Here is a 26812-nt window from a genome sequence, read left to right as displayed (position 1 = left end):
GGGAATGTCAAGGGACATCCCTATGGGATCCACTTGTTAAGAGTTCTATCTATATGGCTTAGAATTCATCATGGCGGGAATGTGCAGATTTTTTTTTGCATAGGAGAATAAAAAGCAGCTAACATTTTCCCCATAGAGAAAGCTCTTTCTTGAAACCCTCCACAAATCTGGGGGATGATCCATTGTCCTTCCCATCCTTAAAGGTGGGGACATTTTTGGCCATTTCTAGGGTGGAAAGAGGCCATATTGGAATTTGGTAATGCCCAAAGGCATTTACGTTTGTGGGTATTTCTAAAATTCCAAAACAAACCATGCCTTGGAATGCCCACCCATCAAGTGGGGTTTACTACTGCAGATTTTTCAGCACTTTGGGCAGAGACATCCACAGAGGTAAATGCATTTATGCCCACCAGGAATCCCTATATACATTCCTGGCCAGCATAAACTAAGTATTTTCAGCTCTCAACTTACACTTACAGCTGTAATTTCCTTTGTGAATGGGCCCCTAAATAATTAAACCAAAAATGCAACCCACGAGAAGGCCACCTCCAATTCAAATGTAGCTACCTAATACAGATTTTACATCCATCAGCACAAATCCGATATGTTCAGTGTACAATAAAACTACCCTGATCTCTTCCAGCACCAACACACTGATTTGTGAAGCTCCACTAGGCCCAGAAGAAACTTCTAATTTCCCAAAACAAAAGAGGAAAGCAAGCATGGTAGTCCATGAAGGAACCATCGCTTCAGTTTTCCCCAAAAGAAAGTATGTGATTAAGGCAAAGTATGTTTTGCTATAGTAAACACAAAAAGTGAAGATATTTTAGAGTACAACTTCCTAGTGGAAGAGGTGTGGCGCAGCGGCCAGGGCGACTGACGCTGGGGATCACAGTTCGATCCCCGGCTCTGGCGGCAAGGGTCTGCCCAGCACCATGTGACTCTGGGCAATAGCTCACTTAATCTTCCCGACGGGCCCCAGCGCCTTGACACCATCGGGTAATTGTTTGCGCTTTACAAATACTGAACATTTACATTTACAATGCTTACCACAGGAGGGCTTTAACTTCACATGCTTTCGTGGTCTTCCTCTAGGGCGTCTCTGGTGGGGTAAATGTTGACTGGGTGCCTGTTGCTTGCTGTCTCCAGCAGTCACCTTGTTATTAAGGTCCTGAGCAGAAGGATTATCAGAGTTCACACATGAGGATTCGGATTCTGCAGTGTTCTGTTTGCTACCGGAGGAGCGAGGAGCCTTGTGGCTCTTCATGTGGTAGATGAGGTTAGATTGCTGCCGGAAGCTCCTCTCACACAGCTGGCACTGGTAGGGCATCTCTCCAGTGTGTGTCCGCAGGTGCACCATGAGACTGGTGCGCTGGCTGAACTCCTTGCTGCACTCTTTGCACTGATAGCGCCGATCTCCCGAGTGAATCCGTTGGTGAACAATGAGGTTGGACTCATGGGTGAAAGTCTTGCAACACTCGCTGCACTTGTACTTTGCATCTTCAGTCGGGTCTGCCTCTTCGCTCTTGGCATTTTGCAGTCTTCCTCGCGAACGGGTTTGTCGTGGCTCCACAACAGATGGTGACCCACTTCCACCACAAGCAGCGACTTCTGCCTTCACCTCTGGGTGTGAGGGGGCATCAGGCACCTCATCAGATGCCTCTGACTTGAGCATCTGTTGGGAGCTGCGTCCAGCTCCTGCTTGGCTAGGGAGGTCTTCGCCTTCCTTACAGGCTAGCTTCCCTTGGACTGTGCGGCTTTTTAGGTGGTAAATGAGGTTGGACTGCTGCCGAAAGCATCTCTTGCACTGCATGCATTGGTAGGGCATCTCCCCTGTATGGGTCCGCAGGTGCACCATCAGGCTGGTGCGCTGACTGAAGTGCTTGCCACATTCGTGGCACCGATAAGTCTTGTCTCCAGTGTGAATCCGCTGGTGCACGATGAGGTTGGAGATGTGGTTAAAGGTCTTGAAACACTCGTTGCATTTGAAGGGCCGGTGTTCTACAGCAAATGGAAGCTGGGAGGAAAAGTCTTCCTCAAACTTGATGTTAGTTGTTGTGGTGCCCCCAGCTAAAACTAAACAATTACTTTTTACACTATTGCATTCACTGTCCCTCCCAACATACAAGCCTGTTGTAATGTCTATACCTGAAGGAGTAATTAGTTCTTCCTTGGCAATTTCTGCAAGCTCAGTTAAAGTTATCTGGTACCCATGAAGGGTTCTGTGCTGACCCTTGACTTTTGTAGTCCCTACAGTCAGTAGAGCGTGACTTTTTAGGTGGTGGCTAAGGTTGGACTGCTGGCGGAAGCTTCGTTCGCACTGGTTACAAGGATAGGGCAGCTCCCCTGTATGGATCCGCTGGTGCACGACGAGGTTAGACTTGTGGTTGAACCTCTTGGGACACTTTCTGCATCGGTATGGTCTCTTTGCCATAGGCATCCTCTGGCAGGATAAGGGGTAGCCATGAGTACCAAAGTTCGGCTTGAATTTGAAGTATTTCCTTGGTCGGCCTCTGCCACGTGACCGGTGATACATTAAAAAATCCAACTGTTGACTGGTATTCCTCTCCGACATGACACCTTTAAAAGTTCTCTCCCCCATGTAGGCTTGCATTTTAGTAATGGCCAAGCAACCGTTCACCTGATCAGCCTTGCCCGTATGCTGGGGACCACCAAGATCCGAGCCCTCCACTTTCTGTACCCTGTAGCTCTGCACAGTGTGCGACTTAAGGTGGTAGAGGAGGTTTGACTGCTGCTTGAAGCGCCGGCCACACTGCTTACACCCGAACGGCGTCTCTCCGGTGTGTCCCCTCATGTGAACCATCAGGGTGGTGCGGTGGCCAAACCTCTTCCCGCAAACCTGGCATGGGTGCTTCTTTTCGACCAGGTGAATGCGCTTATGGGCATGTAGCTTGGCCTCATGGGTGAAATGTTTGGGACAATGTTCACATTTGTAAATACTAACAGGAGGCATCAAGCTTTCCAGAAAGTTAGAAGCTCTGTCAAGAACATTTGGTTTCATGTACTTGGGAGGCCTGCCTCTTTTGCGCTTTACGGGTGGGGGCAGTGGCATCAAAAGAAACGGTTTAATAAAGTTGTCTTCTTGTTTCACAGGGCCCATCAAATCTGTCTGTTTGTTGAAATTGTCTTCTTGAGCCACAGAGGTGGATGCAGGAATGCTGCGTGAAGGAAACAATGGAGACTCTCCCTGGGGACTGATCAACATGTCCTCCCCGGGCTCAGGCTTAATATCCATATGGACCGGACTGATGGTCTGGTTTTCCGTGGACTTCGATGCATCCAAGGAAGGGATGAGCAATTCATCAGGGGGCTCAGGCTTAACAGCAACATCTGGATGATGGGTAAGCAGATCCCCAGAGGCTGTGAGACCCCCACTGACCAGCAGCTCCTCAGGGGGCTCTGATTTGACATCCACTAGAGTAGGGCTGCTGAGAAGGCTCTCTGCAGGCTCCGGCCCCCCTTCTACTTGTGACAAACTTATGAGCAAGTCCCCACTCGGCTGGGACTGGAAGTGCGTAAGTGAAGGACCACGTGGAAGCTCCAGGGATGGACTGGATATTACATCTAAGAGGGAGGAACAAACTAGCACTCCCTCGGAAGGCAGAACATCCACAATCGGAGACGAGGATAACTCCTGAGAGGGCTTAGACACTAAATCCATGAGAGGAGGCGTGATCAGGACTCCCTCGGAAGGCTGAGCGTCCACGCAGGAAGGAGAGGTGAGTGGCTCTAGAGAGGACGTAGACATGGACATTGAGTTCACAAGGGATTGAGTAAGTGGTTGGTCCAAGGGCTCTTGTTTAAAGTTCATATGTGGATGACAGGTTGGAAGCCCCTTGGAGGAGTGGGTCTGGTCGTTTATATGCGACTGGATATGCAGTAGTTGCTCATGGGTATGAGGCTTGCCGGTGACATGTGCAGGACAGATGGGTATCTCTTGGGAGGGTGTGGAATCAGAAATTTCATGTGAATGAATATTGAGTGAATACTCAGAAGGCTCTGCCTTTACAGCAACAGGTGAACTCGAGATGGGTATGTTTCCAGATGGTATCAATTTAAGTCCCCCAGATGATGGCCTCCTGAGCAGGTCTTCTGATGGCCTAACCGGCACCTTGATGTGCGAAAAAGTGTTGTGTAAGTCTGCAGAGGTTTCATACTTGATCCTTGGTAGGGGAACAATATTGCGGCCATTCAGCAGTCCAGCACCCAGTGTGCTCTCGGTGCAAGACAGGACTCCCTGCACGCTGTTGGTCTTGAGGTGATAGATAAGATTGGACTGCTGTCTGAAGCTTCTCTTGCACTGTCGGCATTGGTAGGGCATTTCCCCAGTATGTGTCCTAATGTGCACCATCAGACTGGTGCGTCGGCTGAACTCCTTGCCGCACTCGTGACACCTGTAGGTCCTGTCTCCTGTGTGGATCCGCTGGTGGACAATGAGATTCGACTCGTGGGTGAATCTCTTGTAGCAGCTGCTGCAAGTGTAGGGCCTTTTTCCTGCACGGATATCCAGATGGGAAGCCAGATCAAAGGGCAACCTCGAGGTATCTTCCAGGATGGGGGGCTTCCCCCCGAACACTTGCACAGAGTGTGAAATGAAGCGGTCTTTGGGGTCTTGAGTCATTGCAGTGCTCATCTTTGGATTAACGGTCCCAGCGAAGCTCTGACTCCACCGGTGGGGGTACCTTGGCGGATTAGGGTTTAGAACTTGTAGCTCTACCTGGTGGTCGAAGTTCTCCACACCCTTGAGGTAGCTGAGGATGTCCTGAGTGATGTGGCTCTTCAGATGATGGGTGAGATTGGACTTCTGGCGGAAGCTTCGGTTGCACTTGTCGCATGGGTAGGGCATCTCCCCCGTGTGAGTGCGCAGATGTACAGTCAGGCTGGTGCGCTGGTTGAAGGTCTTCTGGCACATATGGCAGCTGAAGGGCTTCTCCCCAGTGTGGATGCGTAGGTGAGTCAGCAGGGACGACTGCTTGCTGAAACTCCGGTCGCATACGATGCACTGGTAGATCTTAGCATCTCCGGGCACCTCCTGACACTCAGCCAGGACCACCTCATGGTCGATGCACTCAAACTGCTCCTCCTGGGTGTGGGATTTCTGGTGTTCTAGGAGCTCTGTTGGGTCTCTGAACGTGCTGGTGCAGAAGGGGCACTGGACCAGGCCCCAGGTTCCCTGCATGAGCTCCTGGTCCGGAATTGCCAACATGTTGTCCTGAATCATTCCATCCTCTAGTATTTCAAGCGATTCCCGCTCCACAGGCAGGAGATTGTTGATGGGCATGGCAGAGGAAGACAAGGAGTGGCAAGCAATTATTCGAGGGAGAGATAAATCTAAATTGCCCTCCATACAATTAGCGGATTGTGCAGCAAAGTACCCTCGTGTCAGCACGTCATCTTGGATCTTCAAGTGATCAGCAAGTTGCAGGTCACTTTTACCAGTGGGCATTGGGAGGGGCTCTACGTATTCTCCGGTGGCCTGGTAATTCTGCTCACTAAGGATATGGGCAGTCCCTTCAATATAGTGCGAGTGGCTTGGAGCTCCACCTCCATCCATCGGAGTCATCCTAACGTATGTAAGGTCCCCTGTCACACCCTCCGCTTCGTTCTGTTGTGTACCAGCCTGCCAAGCCTCACGCTCTCCAAACCCCATAGGCTGGTACTGTCTGGCATACTGGGGAATCATCCCATCGGAGATGGCTGTGTCAGCCTCTTCAAAGGAAGACGCCTTGGTTTCCAAAATATCTTTGGCTTCTGTGTTAATCAGAGTCATCTCCAATGACAATCTTTTCTCTGAAAAGAAAAGAAAAACAGTATTAGATCCTTATTCAAATACAAAAAAATCAAAGAAAAACAATGAAGATAATTCTGAATTTGAAAATACAAGGTGCATGCTCTTTCGCACAGAATCGCTGCAAGCCAGGGAGATGAGAGCTTCGCCTAGAGCACTTTACAGTGGTCATTCATTCTCGAAGCCTGGACCTGGCCCCAATGCAGAGTATTTTGGGTATCAAGACAATGTACGTGTCCAGATTTGCATGGTTATAGTTGGAATCTTAGGTCGTTTACAGGGGCCACACATTAATCATGAGTTGGCGGTGAGGGGAGTTTCAAAAGCACTTCCCCACACCTGCAGGACTAGGAAAATCCAATCCCCAAAAAGCTGACCATAGCATTTGGTCATGCCTACATACAGAGTCCCAAATCTTCACTAAAATAATCTAAAGCTTTGGGGCACACAAAGAACCTCGTCCACTTAAAGGCCTCCCTCTACTTCAGGAAGGTTTACAACATTGGACTTGTGCTGAACAGGGTCTTAATGATGCCCCTGGAAAACATCTCAAGTCACACCTCCACATATGACCCCTACACTCGATTCACAACTTACCACAAAGCTTTTAGAAAGTCTCTCTTCTTCAACTCCTACTAAGACAGTGTTCACATCTACAGATAACCGTGGGCTGGTTGGTGTATGTGCATACCAAACATTGTCTACTAAATAACAAGTGATCCAAAAATCCCATAAAAGGAAAGTATCTCTGCAAGACAAACGTCCATCAAAAGCCTCGTAATGTCTGACAGTGTAGTAGTCCCACACACCAAACCTCTGCACTACTGAGAGTTTTAAGGCACTTGGTTTTTGGAAATCTCACAAAGAAAAGATATAGAGAAATGTACCTGCCTAAAAATAGAATATGATTTTTTCATGCAAGAACAGCTCAGAAATCATCCAAGTGTGTCTGCGGCGATGAGTGAGTCTAAAAGTAATCTTTTAGCCTTCCTTTGAATACAGCTGGGGTTACCTACACGTCCACCACCCAAATCTCCAATAAGTATACAAAACAGTGCAGGATGGAATGCTTAAATTAATTTCACCGACTGGTAATCACTTGAGCCGCATCCCAATCAATCGTTACTCTGCACACCATGTCACCTCCGTTTGAACGCAGCTATATGCAAAATAGTCTGGACTCCGCTCCAATAGGAACGGTCCAGCCCGAACTGCCACGTCTGGTGCTCCCTGAACCAGAACACAAGCAACCCAGGACAGGTCTCGTCCTAGTTATGGGCTCATCAGCCAGGTGCAGAATGGTTTCAGTGACACAGTGTGCACGGGAGCCATGTCTGGGCATACCCGTCCCACTTAAAGCGACGTAATAAGTACACAAAACAATGATGGGTGGAATGCTTGAATTAATCCCAACCACTGGCAATCACTCTGGGCTGCATCCCAATCCATCGTTATTCTGCACATCTTGCAACCTCAGAGTGGACCCAGTCCTATGCAAATCAGTATTGACCCTGCTCCAACAGGAATAGTCCAGTCCGTACTGCCAAGCCAGGTCCTCCATGAACCAGAACCAAAGCAACCCAGGACCGGTTTCTCCTTAGTCATGGGCTCATCAGCCGGGTACAGCTTGGTTCCAGTGACAGTGTGCACATCTGGGCATACCCGTCCCACTTAGTGCGAGACAATAAGTATACAAAACAGTGATGAACCTATGCTTGCTTCCAGTCAGAGGAGGACCTGGCCTGGCAGTTCAGGCTCAACTGTTCCCATGGAGAGCAGGGTCAAGTCTGATTTGCATATGGCTGGGTCCAAACTGGAATGTCATGGTGAGCCAACAAAACGATGGATTTTGGCTCAGATCTCTGTACTGGGCTGATTGTTAGACACTGTTCAGCATTCTGGCCATCAATTGTTCTTTTTGCATTTGTCTTCCTGATAGTGGAACGGGTATGCCCATGGTGTCAAGATATCCTGGTAGATGAGGGGTGATACCCTGAAACCGGTCCTAGGATGCTAGTTTCCAGACAAGGAGTACCTAGCCTAGCAGTTCAGGTTGGACTGTTGCCATGGGGAGCAAGGTCAAGACTGATTTGCATATGGCTGGGTCTAAACTGGAATGGCATGGTGAGCAGCAATACGATGGATTTAGGCCCAGATACTGGGGTGAATGTAAGATATTGTTCAACATTCCGTCCATCAATTGTTCTTTTTGCATTTGTCACCTAAATCTCCAAAGCAGAGACGGGGGAGTGCAATTAACCCTCACACATCTCAGCAGGCAAGCAAAAACCATGGCAAACACAACTGACCCCGAAGCCGATGTAAGTCCTCCATTGCACTTAGCCAACCTTATCCGTGAAGTAAACACTAACTTGCTCTAAAGGAGTGACCTACAAAAGAAAAGCTCTCCACATCATGGTGCACCCAAGAATTAACTGACAGCAAATGAGCCAAAGCAAGAAAAGAAACTGCAAACACCCAAATCTGAAAATGAACTCCCCACACTCCTCACACAGATGCCTCGGCTACACAGCCAAGGCCACCTATAGCCAGCCAACTGCTATGCTGCACCTTTAAGGTCTTCAAGCATTGCCTAATTTTTATTGTGGTTGATACTGTGCTCAAATGTCAAATGTAATACTATCAAACAGCCATACCACAAAGCAAACCGCAATCAAACAGCACCTCAATAGCACCTAGCAATCTCCTGTTGCGTCTCCCATCCCTGTATGCAATATTGTAGACCTCTTCAAAATTGCCTACTATTACAGATCTTGTTCCAGCCTTCTACCCTCAGTTCAGGCATCAATCACACACAGAACAGGCAAGCAAGGCAGCAGCACAATATTCCCTAAAACAGACAGAAAGGGGGCAGGGACTGGAAGGGATCCAACATGGCCATAAATCTCCAGCCCTCTGTGCCGAACCCCCGTTTGCTGAGCCTTGTGGTATTAGGTTGCTGTTTCGCACTGTGATTACGATGATGGTGGCCCTCCACCAGGCAGTTATGGCAGTGTTATGTAGGCAGCGCGGCACTTAAGGAGGCTCTTACCACGACCCAGGCAAAAGATCTGTGTTAGACATGGATGTGCAGTGGCAGAATGTGCCAACAGTGATCTCCACCAACACTACTCCAGCATGTATGAGTCGCTGTAAGAAAAGCACTAGCAATGGGGATGCCCATGACTCCGCAGGAGGCAGAAAGAAGAGGTCAGTTGTCTGCTGGAACTGCTGTGGCTAGATAAGGGGCAAGGGGAGGTGAGAATGGTGGAGTGTAGAAAAGTGGCTCTACATAATCTGGGCCATGGTAAGGTACAGTGTGTCTAGAGTCCACAGTCCCCAGAGGTTTGGCAGAGGCTAAAGTTAGATATAACCTTACTCTCTAAAGTGGTAGTTTGGTCAAGCAGAAAGGCAGTATCAGAGGACAGTGTAAAGCATTTGTTGTACCCACTCAGTCAGCAAATGGTGTCACACACTCAAGGAATGAACTCTAGGCCAATTTTTTTGTATCAAAAGATATAGTTGTTTTATTTTAGAACCAACAAGGTATCAACATATACTTTCTCAGGATGAGTTACTTTAGTTAAATACTTTTCAAATAGACAATAGACTTTTTTTTTTTAACATGTTTTTATTGAGTTGAACATAGTAGGCGATTAGACATACAGTTGATCATCATAGAGCATAAAGAGTAAGTACATCACTTTACAGACAGGTCCAACCAGAATAGCACCCTCAAACAGTAGGAATTGTAGTAGAATGGATGCAGTCATAACACAGCGTACCTGTACATAAATACAATTCTCAATCTAAGGTGACCTCATCCTCGTCCGGCCGTGGGGGTTCGCATATATCACCCCTAAACTTATTCCATGCACCCCATATTTGCTCCCACTTCCCAGGGCATCCACGGTGGACAAATACAGCTTTTTCGGCCACCATAGCTTCGTCCATGTCCCTGCACCAGTTCCTTAGGGATGTATGACGTTACAACGCATACTTTTACAACGCCTACCTTTACATCGCAGTTTTTACAACGCATACCATTACAACGCATAATGCTTTTGGGCGCTGGATAGTGAATAGTTTAATTTACTATTCCAACTCCAGTCCCCGTGGATAGTAGGGAAGGTTATTGCATAGTAAATTAACCTATTCCCTATCCTAGAGCGCCCCCAAGCGCTATGCGTTGTAATAGTTTGCGTTGTAAAAGTTGCATTGTAATGGTAGATCGTTGTAAAAGTTTTGTTGTAAAGGCTGTATACCGTTCCTTAGCGTAGGTGGTACATCAGAACCCCACAGCCTGGCGATATTGCGTTTCGCCATCATCATTCCCAACATGGCCCAATCCTGTTGACGATGAGTTAGATCAGTCGCTTCCCATACATTTAACAAACAGCGCCGGGGATCGGGCAGTAGGGAAACAGTTAGGGTCTGGGAGATGGTGTGCATCACAGCAGTCCAGTACAGCGCCACTCGACTGCAGTCCCATATAGTATGGTAGAATATTCCCTCCTCCCCACATCCACGTAGACAATACACATGTGACGACTTCCCTATCTTGTACAGGGCCGTTCTGGTGTAGTATGTGCGGTGCAATATTTTCAGTTGGACTAATTTGAGCCTAGAGGGGATAGCCGCCTCCCGTGGGGAGGAAAGGGCCTCCTGCCACTCAGAGTCATCGAACTCACCGATATCACGGGACCACTTCAACCTAAGCTTAGATGTCATGTCAGGAAGGTTGTTAACCAGCTTACGATATGTAAAGGATGTCGCTTTGCACGACATATGTTCCGTCAGCAACCTATCCTTGAGAGGGGTGGATTCCTGCAGGTCTGTCCCCGCCGGGATGGCTGTTTGTAATGCCTGTCGAATTTGGATATATCTAAACTGCTCCGTTTGCGCCATATCGTAATTGGTTTGCAGGAAAGAGAAGTCCACCACCTTGGGTTTCTTCCAAAGGTCTCCTACCACTGAAATACCTATGTTATCCCAGGCTTGGAACTCCTTACTGCTGCGTAAAGAATCCAACCTGTGCGAGTCCCACAATGGTGTCATCTGCGTGATAAGACCCGAGCATTGAAGGCGCTTATGTGCTTTGTACCAGAGTTGTACCGAGTGGCGTGTAGGGCCCAAAGGGTCCGAGGGCACACTCCGACTGTAGAGGTTCCCCAACAGTCCTCTGGATTCCAAGCACTGTCTGTCTGCTAAGTATGCCGGTTCAGTCTGCGGGGCGTGCAACCAGGAATTGATTTGTTTGAGGTGGGCAGCCCAGTAGTACAGTTCGATGTTTGGGAGCGCGATGCCTCCGTCGTACCAGTCCTTTACCAGCTTACTTTGTGCAATACGCGCTGGTTTCCCATCCCATAATAAGCTAGAGACTGCAGCCGCGATCGCTGAGAAGTAGGAGGGCTGGACCGGGAACGGAGAATTTTCAAGGAGATACAGGAAGCGAGGGAGAGACATAATTTTGTAAAGGGCTGCTCTGCCCAAGAGGGTGAGGGGGAGGGATCTCCACACCTTCACTTCTCGTTTAAAACGGTCCAGAGGGAGTTTCAAATTCAAAGTGTAGAATTCATCTGGGTTGGATGTAATATAGACACCCAGGTATTTGAACGCGAACCCGGTAGGACGCAAAGGACAGGTCGCAGGGAGCTGAGGCGGGAGGCCGGCAAGAACAAAAAGGACTGATTTAGTCCAATTAATCCTGTATCCCGACACTCTCCCGAATTTTTCACATACATTTAGAAGCTCTAAAATTGATTTTTTGGGGGAAGTGAGGTAAAGAAGTATGTCGTCTGCATATAGGGATATGGATCTTCCCATACAGCAGACCACCGTATGCCTTTGATGGATGGTTCCCACCGGATCCAAATTGCTAACGGTTGAAGGATCAGTGCGAATAACAAGGGTGATAACGGGCATCCCTGCCTCGTTCCACGGCCGAGTGGGAAATCCCTAGAGATGTGTCCATTAGCCGCCACATGGGCCAAGGGTTTGGCATAGAGTAAACGAATCCAGGCACAGAACTTAGGGCCGAAGCCCATGTGCTGGAGCACCGCGAACAGGTAGGGCCGCTCCACTGTATCGAACGCCATAGTAGCGTAGAGGGAGAGAAGGACAGCAGGTTCTCGGCGGGCCATCACCGCCTGCAGGCGGCGCAGGTTGAGCGCCGTACTGCGATGTGGCATAAAACCAGACTGATCTGGGTGCACCAAAGTGGCAAGGTGGGTTGCCAGTCGCAGCGCCAGTAACTTGGCGAGGATCTTTGGTTCCGCATTTATTAAGGAGATAGGGCGGTAGGAAGCACAGGACGTCGCAGTCTTGCCAGATTTATGGATCGGGACAATCGTAGCAAGTTGCTGATCCCTAGGCAGTTCCCCAGCTTCGAGACTATCAGAGAACATATTAAGTAGGAAGGGGGCCGTCGTTTGCAAGGTTTTTTCTATATAATTCCACCGGAAGCCCATTAGGACCCAGCGCCCTGCCAGACGCGAGTGCATAAGTCGCCTCTTGTATTTCATCCGCGGTGATGTCCGCCTCCAGTAGGAGCCTCGCCTCTGGGGAAAGGCGAGGGATCGTCAGGTCTTTGATATAATCTTATGCTTCCTCCACCGTGTAGGGCGCTTAGGGGGCATAAGTGTTTTCAAAATGGTCGGCCAGGAGACCGACTATGGCCCCAGGATCTGAGGTCGTAGACCCCACGGGGGACGTCAGTTGTGCAATAACTCTACCTGCTTTTTCTTTTTTGTCCAACCAGTCGAACATCTTCGCCGCCTTATCCCCTAACTCAAACTCTGTGGCGGGTCGCTTGAAGTGAATTGTTAACCGTTTCCTTCTGATACGTCACCCATGCGGCTCGTTTAATGTGCTGCCCCCAGCGAAGGGCGAGTTTCCTGTTCCAAGACCGCAGCGGCAAGATCCTCCTCAAGGGCGTTTAGTTCCCGCCGCTGTGCTCGCTTATGGCCAGTAATGGAGGCCAATGCCTGCCCGCGCAGGACTACTTCATAGGCCTCCCATAGGGTACTGTGGGAATCCACGGAGCCAGTATTTTCTTTAAAGAACTGTTTGGTGGTTTTGATTAGATCCCGCATTAGGGGGGCTACCTGTAGATATCCCGCGTGAACCGGGAACATTCGTCCCCTATGCATTCGGTGGTTTGTGTACGTGAGTAGCAGAGGGGAGTGATCAGAAATGCCCCTGGGGCGGATATCTGCCCCCTCTATGCCTTGTAGGCCATCTGCAGACATCAGAACATAATCAATCCGGGAGAGACAATTGTGGGCCGCAGAGTAGTATGTGTACTGTCTATCACAAGGGTGGTTGTATCTCCAGGAGTCAGTAAGCCCCAGGGCTTCCAACAGTCCCAGTAGTCACCGCCCCCCTCGTACCACTGTTGTGAGCGGGTATCTATCAATCTCATCATCAATAATATCATTAAAGTCGCCCCCTATCACCAGCGTCACTGCAGGTAGAGCCAGTAGGAATGCCGTGAGGGCAGTGTGTGCCGTAGCCTGTAGAGCCGGGGGGACATATACAGAAACAAAATTAAACAGACGACCCTCCCATTGGCATGTTACAGACGCGAAGCTCTCTAATCTGCTGACACACCAGCGGGAAGTTTTTCCTTACAAGGATCCCTGTCCCTCTAGAACCCGAGGAGAAGTCCGCATGCGCTACAATCCTGTAACCCCATCTATCCATGGCCTTTGAGGCCGAGCGCCCACCAGGGGTGTTTCTTGTAGTATCGCCGGATTGCAGCGCTTCAAATACTGCAGTACCAGACCTCTCTTCACCTTGTCTCCTAATCCCCGGACATTCCATGTCAAAACAGTTAGGGAAGACTGATGGGAGGGATGTGTCTGGAGAGACTCAGGTGTACCAGTCACGTGTATAATCATCTATAGCTGAGAGTAGTGTTGTGCAAATCAAAAGGAAACTGACCTGCGATGTACCTTCATTAAAGCAACATGTCGCCTTCGCCACCATACAAACAGAATGAATAAAATGAAATAACCCAGTTACCTCCTCATCCCGGATCCCTCCCATCCTCCCTGCCTCCCTGCTTAGCGAACCTACAACTGCCCGCCACCCCAACTCAGCAGAGCGCTTTTTCCCCTCCCATAACCCAATACTTGCTTGTCGGGGGAAAGAGTTCACTGAGGCTTCAGCCCTTTAGAGCCCCCAGTCCTGTCCCAGTCCAGAGCCACAAAGCGGCAGAGGCCAGGATTTATACGGGGCCGTCGTGTGCATCAGGAGCCTGCATTGCGAGGACGGTGGTCATTCCTTTTCTTGCAGTGGAGCTTGGCTGGCATCCGGGCTTCCGGAACCAGGAGTTCCTGCAGTATCTTCGTTCTCCCGGTGGCGGTGCGGTCTTGACCTACGATCCGAACGGTCCACAGTGCGCCATCCCTCCAGCCAGTCATGAGCTGCCTCGGGCGTATCAAAGAACCAGGTTCTGTCGTCCGCCACCACTCGAAGCCTTGCGGGGAAGAGCATCGAGTATGGGAGCTCCTGTGCCCTTAGCAACTTTTTAACTTCAAAGAAGCTCCGTCGTCTTCTGGATATGGCCGCCGTGTAGTCCGGGAAGAACGTCACGGCAGAGTTTAGGACTCGGATGGGGGGGGGGGGGAGATTCTTGCTGCTTGTAGAATGGCATCTCTATCCCTAGAGTTGAATAGCCTGGCAAGCACCGGTCTTGGGGGCGCTCCCGGCTTGGGTCTGCCACCGGGCACCCTGTGGGCACGCTCCACCGAGAAAAATTTAGAGAGTCCTTTAGGCTGCAGCCTGGTGGTGATTAGGTCCTCCACGTTTAAGTCCATCGCCCGGGCGCCCTCAGATTCAGGAATGCCAATGATCCACACGTTGTTGCGTCTTGCGCGCCCTTCTTGCTCGTCAATCCTCTCTACAAGTGCTTTGTTTTCCTTTTCTAGCAGGGCGACGGAGGACTGTAGTTCTGAAGTGTCCACAACTAGAGATTTGGCGATTAGCTCTACTTCTTTCACCCTATCCGCCATCTTGTGGAGATCAGATCGCAACAGAGAGACATCCGTAGAGATTGTGCCCACCGCTGTCTGCACATTCGCCAGGGCCCCCCATCACGTCTTCAAGAGTGATCTTTTTCGCCCCTTCACTGTCCGGAGGCGTACCCCGTGGTGGCACCGGAGATGAGCCCTTTTCATATCCGAATTTATCCAGTTTCGCCCGCGCAGTGTGGTGCCTTGGCCCTCTGCCCGCCATGGCGCACCTCTCGTGGAGCAAACAATATCCGAGAACTTGACTGGGCTGAGGGTAGTAGGTAGCAGGAGTTACACAGATGCCTGATAGGGACCCAGTACAGCACGTAGTGCTGAAGGAGCAGGCACAAAACCGGAACTCTCATCGTATACCAACTTGATGACCACAGTCCGCACTTATCCGAGCGAGGGTCAGTGTAGGATATGTTGCAGCCTGTCGACGACTCACTCCAGGGTGCAACCTCCAAACTCTCACTCCACCAGCATCTCAGGTCGGCCACCGCACCGCCCCCACCCAAGCACCAGGAGCACCTCACCAGGTTCCAGGAAGCCCCCCGGGGGGCTATGGCACAATACAGTCCTATGCTGTCAGTAGGCACTCCCTGGGCAACTGTGCACGAGTCCGAGGTGGCGGCCGGGGGAGGAAGCCTCACACACGCCGCAGCTGCAGCCGTCGTAGGTGAGCCGTGCTGTCCCTCGTGGTCAGCAGCGGGAGGAGGGTCTCATAGGCGGCAGTTTCAGGCAGCCGCGTTACAGGGTTGCAGACACCGGCGATGAAATAACTGTCGAATGCGGGCCAACACAGAGGGAGAGCGCACACTTTCTCTAATGTCCGCAGGGGGGGAGAGGGGCAAAGGCACCACCGTCGTGCCCCCAGATAGCAGTGGCGTCTGGCTTTGTCGTGAGGTGAGCTTCGTCTCAGGCGGGATGCGGCACTTTAGCCCCCAGCTCTGGCGGCGGAGGTAGGCTGCAGTGTTGCAGACGGACGCTCGGGCAGAAATCAGTGTCCGATTTCCTCCGGAGGTGTATCGGGCGGCACCGCTTGTGTTCCGGCCGTCAGGGCATCAGAAAGTGCAGGAGAAATATCCGGATTAGTGCCAAGGGCTACTGGGTCCTCGGAGTTCACAGGCTAAGCGGCCATCTTGTTCGGCCGGTAGCCACCCCCCCCCCCCGACAATAGACTTTTTGAATGCAATAATTACAGTTTGTTGCAATAGGCAACACAGTTTCAAACACCATGCAACATTGAGCTTAATGGGAATTTCTAGTTAAATGTAATTAGTTTACTTTGTAGATTACTTTTCTAACCACAGGACTGGACCCTAGATTCAATCCCGGGACATGAGCTGTAAACAGTTAAGTAAAAGCGTTTTGGTTACAGTAGTGATTTTTAAGGAATATTATTGTATTTTAAAAGTTGACAAACTTTTTCAGTTGAAATTACTAATGTTATCCTATGGAAGGAAATTCAAGTTGCAGGTGAGGAAAATGCTACTTACCAGTATGCATCTGTTCTTGGCATGTAGAGCTGCAGAGTCGTACACTTAGCATTAGATCGCCACCTGGTGTTGGGCTCGGATGATTGCAGGTTGTTGTCTTCTAGGAAGAAGTCTTTGTAGTCACGAGATAGGTGACTCCTCCCTTGGACAATACTGCACATGGTCATCGACTCCATCCTCAGATTGTTTTTCGCCATGATGGGAAATGATGGAGTTAGTAGAAGTAAAGAGAAAGGAATTCCATGCGTGTGCATCTAAGTAAGATGAGAACTGGAACGGACACAAGTCCCGGGGAGGCGGGAGGGCGTGTACGACTCTGCAGCTCTACATGCCAAGAACAGATGCATACTGGTAAGTAGCATTTTCCGTTCAAGGCATATGAGCTGCAGAGTGTACACTTAGCATCGATTGTGCAGCAGTGTCTCCCCTAGCGGTGGTCGCTTGATCCGTTGCAGTAGTTTGAAACAGTGTTCTAAGGACAGCTTAGCCCACTGCAGCTTGCTGCTTGGCCTGCACATCAACACAATAGTGTTTAGTGAAGGTGTGTGGTGTAGACCATGTTGCTGCCTTGCATATGTCCTCTAGTGGTATATTTCCTAAGATAGCCATAGAGGCTCCTAGTTTGCGAGTGGAGTGCGCTCTAGGAGGAATTGTTAGTGTACGTTTAGCTTTTTGATAGCATATTTGTATACACTTTACAATCCACCTGGCAATCCCCCCCTTAGAGATGGGGTTGCCTTTGTGTGGAGGACAGAATGATACAAATAATTGTTTTGTCTTTCTAAAGGATTTAGTACTATCTGTATAGTATAACAGAGCTCTTTTAACATCTAAGGTGTGTAAGGCCCTTTCTGCCACAGAGTCTGGGTTTTGGAAAAACACAGGTAGCTATACAGATTGGTTTAGATGAAAAGGAGTGATAACCTTTGGTAGAAATTTAGGATTAGACCTAAGAACCACTTTATTAGGATGTATTTGAAAAAATGGTTCTTGTATTGTGAATGATTGTATTTCACTAACTCTTCTGAGAGAGGTGATGGCAACAAGGAAAGCAGTTTTCCATGTTAGAAATTGCCATTCTAAAGGCTCGAAAGGGGGTCCCATGAGTCTTGTAAGAACAATGTTTAGGTTCCATACAGGAGCAGGTGGTAACCTAGGTGGGATTATTCGTTTCAATCCTTCCATGAATGCTTTGATTGCAGGTACTCTGTAGAGAGATAGATGTTGCCTATTCTGTAAATAGGCTGCAATTGCTGCAAGATGCAGGCGTATGGAAGCATAAGCCAAATTGGACCTTTGTAGATGTAAAAGGTAACAAATGATATTTTGGATGGAAGCATCCAGTAGATCAATGTGATTATTTTTGCAATATATTTAGGCTGTCCTGTTTTCAGTTTCTATTTTTGGTATATTCTGGTGGGTTTTTTTCAGTGTTTTCAATATCTTAAAAAACAGTTGTTATCAGTGGTTACACATTTTCACGCCACTAAAACCAACAGAAAAAGTGTTTTTCCGGTGTTTATGGAACGTTTTGCTTTTATCATTGCTTGCTTTCTGCACTGAAAGAACATGGTATATAGACAGTGTACGTATAGTGTAGATGAGGTCCAAAGAGATTTTTGCAAATTAATCTAATTGTAGTACACCATACAATACTTCTTCAGTGAGTCTTTGGTCATTTGCGCTCGCGCTTTCCTTCCCATGTAAATTTCTGTGAAAAGGCCCTCTCAGCATTCATAGCCCCTTGGGCTGTGAACCGTCAGCTAAGGGGCACAGTTCGGATGACTCTTTCTTTGATGCCACATAAAGCACAAAATGATAAATATTTGTGTTTTAGTTCCTGGGCATAAGAAAACAGTGCACCAGAATGGACTAAAAGTCAATAGCATCCCTCATTAACTCTTTGATTGTAAAGATGCTTTCAGCATACCATCTAACAAGTGGCAAGGATCTCCTACAGGGAATCACTTCAGCTCGGGTATCAATTTTGACAGGTCATCACACAAATTCTTTATATACGTAGCTGAATCACTACAAATACAAACAATATCACTCCAATCTTTGTTGAACTTGGAAAGAACCTTTTGTGCAGAGCATAACAAGTGACACTGCGTTCCATGTTTTCCAAAAGTCTGGTGTCACGTTTTCACCATTTTCCAGATGCTTGATGATATATATACTTGTCACTATACCTTAGATTTAATGTTTAAAGCCTGAGGTGTTGGTAATTCACCTACTATCAATACTGACCCACTAGAAACTATGGTCTGATGTATTAAGGGTTTTTACCCATTCTCTGTGGGCAAATGTGATGACACATATTAGGAAAGATTTTTATGAAACTAGCCATTTTACCTATCAGTGAAAGAATCAAATGCAGCCAAAGTATCAAATGTGAGTTTGATATGTCCTGATTCTCTACAGTTTATAAAATATTTAAACTAAACCTAAAACGTGAAACTAAACCCTGCGTCTTTAGACCAAAGGCCATAAAACTGAAAAAAGTAAAAGAAAGAAGAAACAATATTTTAGTGGCATCCCTAAAGAACAAAACTCAAACAGAATAATGTTAGCCAGTCTTTCTTACTGCTAGCTTGTATAACAAAGTTACATTTTATTGACCCCTTCAGTAAGAACAAAATGACTCTTTCACTTTCTTTTTCCTTTCTTTGAATGGCATTTAGTTTGTAGTTGTGCAGGTGTTTTTTCAGTGTTTATATGTTTTCACCGGTGAGGGCTATTTTTCTTTCAGTGGGGTTTTATCAGTTATTATAGGTTTAAACCTAAAACCCCACAGCCTAAATATATTGCAAATCTCTTCCATTTAGCGGCATAACACGCTCTGGTGGTGGGTTTTCTAGCTTCCTTAATAATGTTCATACAGTCTGGTGGTAGGTTTAAGTAACCAAACTCTAAGACTTCAGGAGCCAGATCGCCAAATTCAGTTGGCTTGGTTCTGGGTGTCTTATTTCTCCATGGTTCTGTGTTAACAGGGAGGGTGTGAGCTGTAACTTTTGATGTGGAACCAGCGAGAGATCTAGTAGTGTGGTGAACCACGACTGGCGTGCCCATGTGGGAGCTACTAGTATTAGTTTGAGAGACTGTTGTCTGAGCGTGCGCACTTCTAGTGGAATGAGTGGGAGAGGCGGAAAAGCGTACGCAAATCTGCCTGATCAATTCATCCATATCGCATTACCTTCGGACCGTGGGTGTGGAAACCTGGCGGCGAAAGTGAGCATTTTGCATTTTCGTGGGTGGCAAACAGATCTATTTGTGGATGCCCCCATATTTGGAAGAATGGCTGAAGAACTTGTGGATGTATTTCCCATTCGTGAATCTGTTGTGACTGCCGACTCAACAGATCTGCTATCTGATTGTGAACTCCCGCAAGGTGTTCTGCTGCCAGATGTATGTTTTGAGGAATGGCAAATGTTCTGTGCGAGCTGGGACAGTTGCAGAGAGTGTGTCCCCCCCCCCCTATTTTTGTATATAGTACATGGCTGTCATATCGTCTGTCCGGATTAAGACAGCTTTGTTTTGTACTTGTAATTGAAACGTCTTGAGTGCTAAGAATATTGCTAACAGCTCTAGATTGTTGATATGGGACCGTTTTTGTTGGTTGTTCCATTGGCCTTGTGTGGTATAATGTAAGAGATGGGCTCCCCATCCTGTGAGGGATGCGTCTGTCGTGAGCACTATTTGTGGAACTGGTTCGAGGAACGGCCGTCCTCTTGTCAAGTTTTTGGTGTTCCACCATTGCAGAGAGCGATACGCACGGCTGTCTACCAACACCAGGTCTGTGAGCTGACCTTGAGCCTGATTCCACTATTGTGCTAGACATGCTTGTAATGGGCGCATTTGCAGTCTTGCATGTGGAACTATGAAGATGCAAGATGCCATCATGCCTATTAGTCTCATGAACACTCTGGCTTGGAGAGACTGCTGGCGTTGAAAAATGGAAACTAAGGCCTGAATGCTGTGTATCCTGGCTGGACTGGGATACGCTAGAGCTGTAGATGTGTTTATGGTAGCTCCTAGATACTGATGAACATGCGAAGGCTGCAGGTGCGACTTGGTGTAGTTTATTGTGAACCGCAAGTTGTGCAACGTTTGAATTGTCTGATTTGTGTGTTGGACACATTGATTGAATGATTTGGCTTTTATGAGCCAATCGTCGAGGTAAGGGAAGACATGTACCTGTTGTCTTCTGAGATGTGCCGCTGCTTCTGCTAAGCACTTTGTGAACACTCGTGGTGCTGTTGTGACCCCAAATGGAAGGACTTTGAACTGGTAGTGCTGTTCTTGTATTACAAACCTTAAATACTTCCTGTGAGCAGGATGTATAGGAATGTGAAAATAGGTGTCCTTTAGGTCTAGTAATGAAAGAAAATCGCCTTGTTGCAGCAGTGGGAGTACTTGTTGCAGAGTGATCATGTGAAAATTATCTGATTGTATGTAATGGTTGAGGGGCCTGAGGTCAAGAATTGGTCTCAGTGTCCTGTCCTTCTTGGGGATTAGAAAGTACAGGGAGTAAACTCCTGTTCCTTGTTTTTCTAAAGGAACCAATTGAATAGCATCCTTTTGTTGAAGCGCTAGAACTTCCTGTTGTAGCAGAGTCAGATGGTCTGTAGACATTGGACGCTGCCTGGGTGGTATTTTTGGGGAGGAGGGGGGTTTGGGGGTTTGCTCTGAGTTCTAGGCAGTAGTCATGTTGGATAATCTGTCTCACCCACCTGTCTGTTGTGATGGAGTTCCAGACAGGTAGGAACTGTGATAATCTGCCCCCCACAGGAGTGGAATGCTGTTGGGGGAGCAGAGGGAAGTCACTGTTTTGGAGTGGAAGAGGAGCGGTTGTTGTTGCTACCTCTACATCTCCCCTTATTATTATTGCCTCTGTACCCTCTTCTAAAGTAGCCTTTGTTAGAGGAGGTTTGTGTGTGCGTCTTGAAAGATGATGTTGTATGTGCGCCGGTCTGCTTGGAGCCTCCTCTATAAAAGGAGCGACGAAAAGAACTTCTAGTCTGTGTGGATTGTAATGCTCCCATAGACTTAGCTGTGTCTGTGTCCTTTTTCATTTTTTCTAGTCTAGTGTCTACTTCCGGCACAAACAATTGGTTCTGATTGACGAAAAGAACTTCTAGTCTGTGTGGATTGTAACGCTCCCATAGACTTAGCTGTGTGTGTGCTTTTTCATTTTTTCTAGTATAGCGTCTAATACTGATTCTGATTGAAAGGCTGGTTTAAGATGGTAGTCTGCACCTCCGTCTTAAACCCGGAAATGCGTAACCACGCATGTCGTCGGAGTACGACACTAGTATTGACTGCTCTGGAGGCTGCGTCAGCTACATCTAGTGCACATTTTATTGAGGCATTGGATATTAATTTGCCTTCTTGTATGAGGTCTGTTGCCTGAACTTTGAATTGATCTGGGAGGGACTCTAATAGTTTTTTCAATTGATCGTAGTGAGCCCTGTTATAGCGTGAGAGAAGGGCTTGTGTATTTGCTATGCGCCATATATTTGTAGCTTGCGCAGCAATTCGGTTACCTGACGCATCAATAACCTTGGATTCTTTGTCAGGTGGGGGCGTGTCACCAGAAGTCTGGGAATTAGCTCTTTTCCGTGCATTGGACACTACTAAAGAGTCTAGTTTCAGATGTCCCTTAATATAGACTGGATCAGATGGTGCTGGTCTATATTTCTTTTCTATTCTTGGATTTAACACTCTACAACGTACAGGGTCTTTAAATATTTCTGGAGCATGTTTAATTACTCCTTTGATCATGGGTAGTATTTGCGTAGACCTTTGTGACTGCTGAAATGTATCTAGTAAAAAATCCTCCTCAATGGCATCAGAGTGTATTGAAACCCCGTGGTAAAGGGCAGCTCTATTTAAGAGGTGATTAAACCCAATACTATCTTCCGGAGGGGAAGGTTTTGTTGGGCAGGACTGAGGATCAGGAATGTCAGGCACATTGTGTGGTGGGAACTCATATATATCGTCATCTGTAGGATATGTATCTGGATTGATATATTCATCTACAGGGTATGCATGTGGGTCTGGTATGTCATCCCCCCACCTAGATCATACTCATCATCAGTGTGGTGTGATGATGCAGGAGATTGAACAGGAGAAACTCTAGGTGAAATGTAAGGAAGGATAGGAGAGGAAGAAGGTAAAGGAGAGGAAGGGTGCATTGGAGAAGTTGCACAATCCTTCTTTTTGGCAGGAACCACAGGTAGAAGTGGTGTTTCTGCTGGTCTCTTCTTGTGAGGAATAGCTTCCACATGTCTAGGTTTTGGGTTGATATAGACCTTCTTTTGTTTAGAATCTGGTCTAAACAGTTCTTCTTCCTCTACAACCTTTGTGTGTTGGTTTTTTCGGTGCCGATACAGGTTTTTTTGTGTCTTTTGCTTTAGGAGGCGTTACAGTGTCCTGTGGCAAATATTTCGGTATCGAAGGTGGTTTTGGTTTATTAGGCTTGTCTGAGGGTTTAGGGGACTCTGAATCAGGCCTTGCAGTGTTCGGTACCAAGGTTGGAGTCCTTGGAGTGGAAGCAGGTCTCGTCGGCTTCGAGGCGTTGGACGCTGATTTTCCATCTTTATTCTTGGAACCGGACGGTTTCGGAGCCGGAGCTTCTTTTGGATCCGGTACAATTTTTGGCTTCGGTACCTGTGCGTCTTTAGGCGTGGGTGCCGAAGGATCTTGGTCTTTTGTACCAAAGGGTGTTTTGGCTTCGGTGTCGAAGAATCCTTTGGTGTCGAAGGATGTTTGTGCTTCGGTGCCGATGGAAGAGGTGAAATTGGCACGTTTGGTTTGCTCGGTGCCGAGGCACCGGAAGGTGTAGTCTTATTCCTCAGAGCCGAGCCCAAAGGCGGGGCGTTTGAGGGACTATTTCGGTCTCGACTGGGACCCTTGGGCGGAGTGCTGACCGTTGCCTTTGGCAGTGTCTGTGGTGCAGGGGCAAGAGTACTCACGGGTTGACGAGATGGAATCGTGTCATCTGAGTCCTCTGCCTCTGATACGATCTGGAGATCAGGCGAATCTTCTACTGGGACGAGTGGAACCTCGTCATCGAAGATGTCCTCCGCTGCTGGGTCGACGGGCCCTCCGATCCCGAATGGTCTTTTTCGATCGGAAGGATGCACAAGCTGTGCAGGTCGACTCGTGATCTGGCGATAGACAAAGTTTGCTGACCTCGTGATGATCGCTATGAGGGAATTTTGCTCGACATACCGGGCATCTCTTGAACGGAGTCCTGTCCATGAGGTGTAGGCCGCACGGCGCCGATAGGCCCAACGGCCCGCGTTGATGCACCGGAATGGAGCTGATGGCATCGAAAGTAGTATATTCGATGTCGATATTGTTTGTATTAAGTTTTTACGCTTCGAAGTTGCTGGAAAAGTTTTTCTAGCTGGAGCGGAGAACTTTCATCCGAACCCAGTGGCGTAAAAAAACAATCTGAGGATGGAGTGGATGACCATGCGCCGTATTGTCCAAGGGAGGAGTCACCTATCTCGTGACTACAAAGACTTCTTCCTAGAAGACAACAACCTGCAATCATCCGAGCCCAACACCAGGTGGCGATCTAATGCTAAGTGTACACTCTGCAGCTCATATGCCTCGAACAGTATGTTTACATTACTTTTCTAATCCAGTGCTGGACTCCTAGGTTCAGCAGTGGGACCTCTATCTAAAACAGGCAAGTAATTACGTTTTTATCGTTGGCACGATTTTTAAAGAATATTTGTACGTTTCAAAATTCGACACCTAGAAACTTTTTCAGCAAAAAACAGGCATTGATATCCTATAGAAGGAAATTCAAGTTACTGGTAAGTACGGTTAGAATTGCTTTTCAGGGTCAGTACTGGGCTCAAAGATGCAGCACTGAGATCTCCCCTGATAACAGGTGAGTAAATCGGAATTCGTTGTTCGGCTGATTTTAGATGAATATTTTAACCCCTTCCACGCGGGGCTAATTACCCGTGGTGCAGGGGGGGAGGGTCCGCGCGCCGTGGTGCCCGTGAAGAGCTCAGCTAGTCATGCTGCACAGTGGAGCTGTGCTCATGGCGAGCTGAGCTCGTCACGACTCCGCCCACAACAATAGAACCCCCACACGGGTGGGAAATTAGCCGCGCGTGGGCCGTGCTCGTCATGAGCACAACTCCACTGTGCCTCATGACGAGCTGAGATCGTCATAAGCAAAGAAGGGGTTAAAGTTCCAAAACTCAACACTTACAAGAATTTCCAAGTGAAACCAGTCAATGTTAGCCTATGGAAGAAAAGTGAGATATCGGCTTTTAGGTAAGCACTCAACTGGCAGAGTTAAGGTTAAGGTTCTGGGCATAGACTCAGGGGTCTCCCAGGGTCAGATAGGTACAGTTGGTACACCCTCAGCGGCACCGGGCAGCCGGGTGCAGAGGTAGTTAGGCCCAATGTTATCCAATGAGAGGCAGGGGGCCTTCGGTTGGTGGCTGCTGGCTAGCAGGCCACACGACTGTGGGAGCTGGGCTCCTGGTTACTTGCTCTGGGCAAATGGGGAAATAGGATAGGGCAAAAGTTGCACTGCCAGGGGCACTCGGGCGGCTGGATGCAGGCAGGGTGCTTTTCAGCCATCGGGCGCTCCATGTTATTCAATGGAGATCTTGAAAAGGGAACAAAGGCTGCAGGCTCGGGGACGGAGATTCTTCAGGAGCGACCAACACTTCGAGGTGTAAGTTGGAATCTTGGAGGATAGGTAGGCACCCCGTAGTTGGGCACAGGAGGCCGGGAGCGCCGGGTGCAGGGGTGTCTTTTGACGTGGGGAAATCTTACCCTCTGCTGGTCGTGGTTGGGGGAGGTCCCTGGTTCTGCGGCTGCAGGAGTCGTTTGGGTCGTTGAGGAAAGTTCTTGGGCACTGGATTCCAGGGCAGAATCACTCGGGGGACGTCTTCAGGGTATTTGTCCACTCAGGCACAGGCCGGGCGGGTGCAGAGTGTGCTGGAGTCGCTGTTCCTGGCTGGCACCAGGGGTATTGCTGTTTGAGCAGAACCACTGCTCATGGGAGTCCCAGTCTCTAAGAGGGTCAAGGCAGGCAGGTCCTCCCGGGTTCTCGAGGTTGCTGTCCGCAGGATACGCTGGGATTTAGCAGGAGCAGGTTCAAGGATTAACAGGCCGGTAGGGCTGGGGACAAGTCAGTTGGTGTTGTCCTCTTGTTAGCAGCTGCACGGCAGGTCTTCTTGGTCTTTTTTCTTGTTTTGAAATCGGGATCTGAGGAAGGAAGGTTCAGGGTGCCCCTAAATACTAAATTTAGGGGCGTTACAGGTAGGGGAAGGGCAGAGACCAATAGGTCCCTGTCCCGGGGTGAGTACATCCCCTATCCTGCTCCTCTCCTGTGGGAGTGGAGCAGGAGCCTATCTCTGATTGGGCAGGGCTCCCCATCCTCAAGATGGCCCGAGCCTGGAGTTGTGCTTCACCTCGACTCTCCCACCTGAGAGGTGGAGTTGGCACAGGCTGGCACAGCCCCTTTCCTCACGTAGGGTTTCCCGCCAGTCTTCCCGCCAGAGTGGGGGTCAGGACCGGTGGGGGACAGTTGCTGAGTACAGCAAGTGGTCTGGAGAAGCTCACAAAGGCGGTATGCCTTTGAAGCTTCCCCTGCCCATCCTGGGGGATGAGACCTAGCACCTCGCCCAGGATGTGCATTGTTACAGGCCCAGGAGAGCGGAGGGCTCTCCACCCAGGGGTCCAGCAACATGTCTGCTGTGTGGCAGCCTAGGCAGCCTCTCAGACAAGACGTGGATTGAAGGTTAGGTTTCAGGGGGCATCTCTAAGATGCCCTCTGTAGTGCATTTTACATTAAATCCCACACTGGCATCAGTGTGGGTTTAAAGTGCTGAGAAGTTAGATATCAAACTTGTCAGTCTTCAGTGTAGCCATTATGGTGCTCTGGAGTTCGTAATGACAACCTTCCAGCACCATATACTCTTAATGGCTTCACTGCACTTACAGTGCCCAGGAATGGCCCTGGGTACTGTAGGGGCACAGGGCTCATGCCCCTGTGCCCACACCACTGGCATAGGGGACCCAGCTAGAGGGGTGACTGATGTATACCAGGGCAGTGTGTTTGTGGGCATGGCACACAGGGATGTGTGCCATGTCGACTCTTTGTTTAGTTCTGCACTGGGACAATCAGCCTGCAAATGTAGTGTGTGTGTGTCAGGGTCTCTAAGGGTGGCACAAGCAGTGCTGCAGACCTTAGGTGTCTTCTCTGGTCTCAATGCCTGCCCTGGGTACCTAGGGTACCATCTACCAGGAGCTGACATGTGGCCAGAGATGCCAATTGGGTTTTAGCTTCAACACAGTTTTAGGGTAGGAACATAGGCCCTGGGCACCTGATTGGCAGGAGCCCAGGGCACAGTCAGTCAAAGCACATCAGCAATTCAGCAAAAAGTGGGGGCATACCAATGCAAGAAAGATGGCACTTTCTCACATGGAGGAGAAGAAGGGGA

The 26812-nt window shown here is 48.7% G+C and overlaps 1 protein-coding gene across 4 annotated transcripts in view; it reads right to left on the bottom strand.

Annotated features, from left to right (window-relative positions):
- The window catches only part of LOC144770807 (uncharacterized), a 156548-nt gene that overhangs the window by 4506 nt on the left and 125230 nt on the right, over nt 1-26812 (bottom strand). For all 4 annotated transcript variants that reach the window (XM_078655573.1, XM_078655574.1, XM_078655575.1 and 1 more), the window contains one exon: nt 1051-5811. In XM_078655573.1, the coding sequence (XP_078511699.1) occupies nt 1051-5811 (4761 nt within the window). The remainder of the gene's footprint in view (nt 1-1050; nt 5812-26812) is intronic.

The sequence above is a fragment of the Lissotriton helveticus genome, chromosome 7, assembly GCF_964261635.1.
Source record: "Lissotriton helveticus chromosome 7, aLisHel1.1, whole genome shotgun sequence".
Lineage (NCBI taxonomy): Eukaryota > Metazoa > Chordata > Amphibia > Caudata > Salamandridae > Lissotriton > Lissotriton helveticus.
This window is presented reverse-complemented; position numbering and strand designations above follow the sequence as displayed.